The following is a 7,186-nucleotide window of genomic DNA, read 5'->3' on the forward strand; positions in this document are numbered from 1 at the left end:
TTCTTGAATATCAACTTGCGCGAATAGATGTAGTATTTTCTTGGGAGAAATCCTGATTGAAAAGAGCCACTCCGCCCTTTCACCCTTTCGCGAGAATCCGCTTTCTACCAGAGAAAGGATCCCCGCTCTCTTCCGTGGTAGAACTCTCTCTCTCTCTCTCTCTCTCTCTCTCTCTCTCTCTCTCATTTCACATTCGCAGATCATACATTCGATCTAGGGTTTCTCTCTCTATCTCTCTTCCCTTTTGCATTTTTCATTCGCAGATCAGACATTCGATCTAGGGTTTCTGACTCTCTCTCTCTCTCTCTCTCTCAGAGATTAGGTAAAAGCTAAAAATCCCCAACTGAGGATAGCAAGAAATGGGTCAGATCCAATACTCTGAGAAATACTTCGATGATTCCTACGAATACAGGTCCGTACGCTGCACATACCTCTTCCATTATCCTTTCTTTTGATAGATCTCAGCAATTTTTAATTAATTTCTGTCTTTTTTCTGTATGAAATTTTTTATAGGCATGTCGTTCTTCCGCCAGAGGTTGCGAAACTGCTGCCGAAGAATCGGCTCCTCTCTGAGGTAAATTTCGATCCAATTAGGGTTTCAAATTTTCAATCTGCACCTCTGCTTTCTTTCTTTGAGTTCTCACATAAATCGGACGTGTTGCTATGTGGAACATGATCTGTACCGTTTATTGAGTGGGTCTTCTGTGGGATTGGCTGTGGTTTTGTGATCTATATGATTGGATGATTTCAAATGCATGACTGATGAACAATGATGGATGGTGTAAAGGAACAATAGCGATGGTTGCCACTTAATGGGTGGGGCCAACTGATTAGTTCAATTTATGGATGGTTGTCCATCATGGTGGGGACCACCCATGAACGGTTGGAATCATGCGCTCCCCATGTTTGGATTTTGCAGTTACAGAGAGAAGGAAACTAGAGTGCCATAAGTTAGAATTTCGCTTCTGAAAAAGATGGTTTTTTTTTGCACCATGCACTCTAGTTTTTGTTTGTAGTTTGTACTAGTGGGGTCCGTCATGTGATTCAGTGATCCAGGATGTGGGTCCCACCACTTTGGTAGCCATGTCCCATGGATCTCCTCAATAGACAAAATTCCAGCCATTCAATTCGTGGCCTGCACATAGCCAGCTAGTGATAGAAGTGCAGCAGAAGTCCACTTTCAATTGAGAAAATGGCCAAAATTGGTGGCTAGGATCTTCCAATCTGCAAGAGAGTTTTGGGCCATGGTCCATCCATGATGGGTTGCATCAGACCAACTGCCTTGCTAACTGAAATATGTCCCCCACTTATGCAAGTTAAAAACTCTTACAATCAGATGGTTCCTATGTTAGGGTGAATTGTTTTATTCTCCAAGTTGTTTTGTAATTTACAGCAACAATACACAAACTGAAAGAAAATGGTCATTTGTTTTTGATCACTTGATAGAATGAGTGGCGTGCAATCGGTGTCCAGCAGAGCCGTGGTTGGGTCCACTATGCCATCCATCGGCCTGAGCCCCACATAATGCTCTTCAGGAGGCCCCTCAATTACCAGCAGCCTCAGGAGAATAATCAACACATGGTCATTGGTAAATGATGATGTGTGTTTTCTGTGTAGAAATGTTGTTGATGGTTGCCAGCAGTACTGTGAACTTGGACTGGTCTTTCTGTTGACTGTAGCTTTTCATGGTTGGTGCTGTTTTGGCATTTAAATGTGGTTGTGATGATTCTAGTTAAATAGGATTTGTGGAGATTTGGGTGTATTCCTTGTATCATGGTGTGGATGGAATTGCTCTTCTGGTTTTGTTTTTGGACTGTGCTGGCGTAACCTGTGTGGGTGTATGGAGATATTGTGGAGAAGGGGTAGACTCTTATCTTAGTTTTGCAGCATTGAAAAGATGGCGCTGACTGATCCTCCAACATGCAGTGCTAACATTCAGCTATGAAAACCATCCAATTTGTGGGTCCCATTGTGGATCAAGCATGTTTATAAAATCACTCTGATGAATGAATCCTAACCATTCATTATGGCTACTAAATGGATTATTTAATAATCCATTCAGGTGGTTGATTGTGTCTTCCATAGTGCAATTTCTGGTTAAGCTCCATTCACAGGTGGTCAGAGATTTGGAAGGTCTGATTGCTGAACAACTGTGCGATGTATATGATTTGAAGTCATCACCATTTTACAATGGTTTAAAACTAATGTTGGAGTCCAGGGCCGTTCACCACCCCCATGAGGCGTTTAGTTGGTGGAAGTTTCCTGTCCTTGTATCTACACAAGTTATGCAAGTGGTTTTGTTTTGTTTCAAGTTTTGGAGATTTTGGGCTTTTATCTTTTTTCATTTCTTCAGGGCAAATAGTCACGCAGCTGCTGTATGTGAACTATCCCAGACAAGCAATTCTCACCTACCGATTTTTCATGTGTAGAATGTCCTGACCCGGGCTACAAAATGATATGATTACTTGGTTTGAACTTGAGGCAAATCCACATACCATGTCGGCCAGACAATTACATTTAGTCATGTGATTAGCTAGCTGTCCATTAGCTGTACATCAATTTTGACTTACTAGCGTACCCAATGAGTGGATTGGCCCAATTTCTATAACAGGTTTCGTGATGATTCACCTTGTGCTTGTGTATCGAATATTTTGCAAATGTAACACCTGGCTGGAAACAATGCAGAATGTGAAAGTTCATATACAGTTGCTGCATGTGATCATTTTCTCTTATTTTCTTTATGCAGGGCGCAGTGTGGGAGTTGTTAATATTTGCCCTGTGCTACGCTAGCTAACAACAACATTTTTAAAATGGTTACAATTCATTCAATGCGCAGTTGGTGGCATGCATTTATGGCCGTACATTTACCATAATCCCTGTAAAGATTGGATCATTGCCCAACCATCATGATCATCTGTGACCATCTGTTTTTGCCCAATTGAATTGGACCATTTGATTTTATAGATCCCAGACCCAGTTGAATGATAGGATCGATTTCTGTGGTTCTCAAGCTGTCCTCCATCCAGATTGAGCCCCACTTGTTAGATGGGTCACCATGATTTGGTACTGTGGTGAGGTGGCACCTTAGCCTAACCAATACCTCGCAACTTCGAATTTCTGTTCCCTGTTTGGTAAAGAAGATTGTTGCTGGGATGGTATTGACAATGAGTGACCCTCGCCCGGTCCTTACTCTTGCTCGGGTGGTGGAATCTCAGGAGTTTCAACACCCGGTCAAGGGTTCTAGTACCCATAGGTGTTGAAATTCCACTAGTGTGAGTGTGTGGGGGTGTGCGTGCGTGTGTAAAAAAAATAATTAAAAAAATTAAAAAAATCATCTTGATGGGAAGATCCTAATCTTCCAAATTTTAGCTGTTTTCTACTCCATGAACGGGTTGTATTTCTTTTTTAATAATCTATTTGAAGGCTTTGATAAAAAAGGGTTTGGGATCTTCTGATTCTGAAGATTTTTGGGCATATAATTCATGGCCATGTAAATGGTTAACTCTCATCAAACCATTGGACTCCAGTTTCAGGAACTTCTGTCTACAGCATGCGTTAGGAATCATAAGGTATTGCTCGTGGCTCCAGTTTGCTGAGGACCTAGATTTCCATACATGTGATGCAATGGATCAGTAATCTCGACTGTTCATCTGATCTTCACTATAAGATATACAGCTGGTGTCGCCGCTTCTAAAATCTTCACTATAGGAATTTTCTAACCTTTGAAATTCTGACTTGTGGCCCTCTAATAGACGGTCAGAAAGTTTATTTTTATTTTTATTTTATTTTCATACTCCTATACATAGCGGTCCACCATTTAAATGGTTAGGATCGATGAATTTCCTAACAGAAGGATTAATGTGCTTAGCAAATACCACTTTGCCGAAGGTGACCTATAATTCCATTATGTGAGGCTGGTCTCACCTCCTACTAGTTGTTGTGTGGTGTGCCCACTGTGGTGTTTTTATGGCATCCAACCGGTCTAACATGGTTACCCCATAATAGAAATGGATTTTCCAAAAATAATGATGATCCATCCATTAAGTGGGCTACAATGTCAATTTTGAGGTGACTACCGGGTGTTGGAATGTATCATCATCGTCATCTAAGCCTTATCCTAATTAATTGGGGCTGGTTAAATAAATCTTGCCATGCTATATCACTGTAACAAGGGTCATACCTTCTGGCAGACCATCAGTCTCCAAGTTTTTACTTATTACCTCTGTTCATGCTCTTTTTGGCACTGGCACTACCTTTCTAGATATTTTTATTGATACCGTGGATTCAAAGTACCTGAATTGAAAATTCCTTAGATTTGGAATTCTCCAGTTGTGTTTGGCCGTTGGATTCTGAATCCCTTGTGATCCAAAAATATCTATGCACTTAAAATTATGTAATATATTTACATGAATTTGAATTTAATTACTAAATAAAATTTAATATCTCTAATTAATCTACATGTAATGTTTAACACAATGATGGTAATAAGTTCGTTGTAATATATACTTTGGCAAAATGTGATGAAATTCGAAGCCTTAGGTGTGCCACAAGCATAGAATCACAACTGACCGACTAATCAATCCATTGATTTGCATGGCCTAGAGCTGAACACCAGTCGAGTTTGAGTTGAGCTAGGCTAAGCTCGGCTCAGCTCTACCCCACCATGACCCAAGCTCGAGCTCAGCTCATCTCGGTCTTTGAGCTCATGCCTCTAGCTCGCCTCGGTTCGTCAGTTCGAGTTGTGTTGAGCTGAGCTGGGATCAAGCGAGCTATTCGAGTCAAGTCAAAATTTTAATATTGTATTACAAATCGTAATAAAATCATTAAAATGATAAAATTAAGATTGTTCGAATCGAGGTAGGTGCAGTGGAAGTGTATAACAAGTTATTACAAATTAACAAGTACCAAGATGATAATGTTTGTTACTACAAAACCTTAAACACACTTAACAACATGAGAGTGTATCATCATCGTCTTTGGAAGGGGTATGGACTACTATGTGTTGGAATTTATCATCATCGTCATCTAAAACTTATCCTAATTAATTGGGGCTCGTTAAATAAATCATGTTATGCTATGTCACTGTAGCAAGGGTCATCCATACCTTTTGGTACACCATCAGTCTCTAAATTTTTACTTAGTACCTCTATCCATGTCATTTTTGGTACTGGCCCTACCTTTCTAGATACTTCCATTGACACTGTAGATTCCAAATATTGGAATTGAAAATTCCTTAGATTTGGAATTCTTCAGTTGTGTTTGGCTGTTGGATTTAAAATCCATTGTGATCCAAAAATATCTATGCACTTAAAATTATGTAGTATATTTACATGAGTTTGTATTTAATTACTAAATAAATTTTAATATCTCTAATTAATCTATATGTAATGTTGGACACAATGATTGTAATAAGTTCATTGTAATATATACTTTGGCAAAAAGTGATGAAATTCCAAGCATTAAGTGGGCCACAAGCATAGAATCACAACTGACTGACTAATCAACCCATTGATTTGCATAGCCTAGAGTTGAACACAAGTCGAGTTTGAGTCGAGCTAGGCTAAGCTCGGCTTAGCTTGACCCGACCATGACCCAAGCTCGAGCTCAGCTCGACTCGGTCTTTGAGCTCATGCTTCTAGCTCGCCTCGGTTTGTTAGTTCGAGTTGAGTTTAGCTGGGATCAAGCGAGTTGTTAGTCAAAATTTTAATATTGTTTTACAAATTGTAATAAAATCATTAAAATGATAAAATCAAGATTGTTAAAATTGAGCTAGGTGCAATGGAAGTGTATAACAAGTTATTACAAGTTAACAAGTAACAACATGAGAATGTTTGTTATTATAAAACCTTAAACCCACTTAACAACATGAGAATGTATCATCATCGTCTTTGGATGGGGTATGGACTATTGCGTGTTGGTATGTGTCATCATCGTCATGTAAGCCTTATCCTAATTAATTGGGCTGGTTAAATAAATCCCGTTATGCTATGTCACTATAACATGGGCCATAACTTCTGACAGACCATCAGTCTCCAAGTTTTTACTTATTACCTCTGTCCATGTCCTTTTTGGTACTAGCCCTACCTTTCTAGATACTTCTATTGGCACTGTAGATTCAAAATACCTGAATTGAAAATTCCTTGGATTTGGAATTCCTTAGTTATGTTTGGCCGTTGGATTCAGAATCCCTTGTCATCTAAAAATATCTATTCACTTAAAATTATGTAGTATATTTACATGAGTTTGAATTTAATTACTAAATAAATTTTAATATCTCTAATTAATGTACATTTGATGTTTGACACAATGATTGTAATAAGTCCATTGTAATATATACTTTGGCAAAAAGTAATGAAATTCCAAGCCTTAGGTGGGCCACAAGTACAGAATCACAAGTGACTGACTAATCAACCCATTGATTTGCATGTCCTAGAGCTGCACACAAGTCGAGTTTGAGTCAAGCTGGGCGAAGCTTGGATCAGCTCGACCACACCATGACCTAAGCTCGAGTTAAGCTCGACTCAATCTTCGAGCTCACACCTCTAGCTTGCATCGGTTCATTGGTTTAAGTTGAGTTGAGCTAGGATCAAGCGAGCTGTTCGAGTCAAGTCAAAATTTTAATATTGTTTTACAAATCGCAATAAAATCATGATTGTTAGAACTAAGGTAGGTGCAATGGAAGTGTATAATAAGCTAACAGGTAATAACATGAGATTGTTTGTTACCGCAAAACCTTAAACACACTTAATATTCATCAACAACTTTTTAATATAGTCCATATGAGGATCGCCTTCTCGGCCGACATATAAGAGCGTTATCACTTTCATATGAACTTAATCCATCAGCATCGCTTTCATCGTCCCATCCAGTTGATGCGTTTCTAGTTTTGTCGATGATAGTAGATATGTTTACTGATCTGGATGTGTTATCTTCTCCTATATATTTATTCACTTTTTTTGAATTAGAATGTGATGAAACTTTACCATCATGTTCCTGTATAAATTTAGCTAACTTTTTCAAGCTTTCTTTATGAGTCAATATATAAAGAGTTCCCAACATTTATGACAGCACGAATATAAACTTTGATGTTTTGACTCTTATTCTTGTGCCTGGCCCTGCCTCAACGTCATGTTATTTTGGAGGACATCGATATCTATATGCCTCTGCATCTTCCCTACTTATCTTC

At 38.9% G+C, this 7,186-nt stretch overlaps 1 protein-coding gene across 3 annotated transcripts; it reads left to right on the forward strand.

Moving 5' to 3' along the window:
• LOC131225644 (cyclin-dependent kinases regulatory subunit 1) lies at positions 1-1,762 on the forward strand. 3 transcript variants are annotated; one of them, XM_058221209.1, is made up of 4 exons: positions 1-137; positions 316-412; positions 514-574; positions 1,447-1,762. In XM_058221209.1, the coding sequence occupies exons 2-4, from the start codon at positions 360-362 to the stop codon at positions 1,594-1,596; spliced, it is 264 nt and encodes an 87-aa protein (XP_058077192.1). In that variant the 5' UTR covers positions 1-137; positions 316-359; the 3' UTR covers positions 1,597-1,762. The 3 variants fall into 3 exon arrangements, with proteins under 3 accessions (XP_058077192.1, XP_058077193.1, XP_058077194.1); XM_058221210.1 differs by having other exon boundaries at positions 107-218; XM_058221211.1 differs by lacking the exon at positions 1-137 and adding an exon at positions 264-282.
• The last annotated feature ends 5,424 nt before the right edge of the window (positions 1,763-7,186 follow it).

The sequence above is a fragment of the Magnolia sinica genome, chromosome 14 (assembly GCF_029962835.1).
Source record: "Magnolia sinica isolate HGM2019 chromosome 14, MsV1, whole genome shotgun sequence".
Lineage (NCBI taxonomy): Eukaryota > Viridiplantae > Streptophyta > Magnoliopsida > Magnoliales > Magnoliaceae > Magnolia > Magnolia sinica.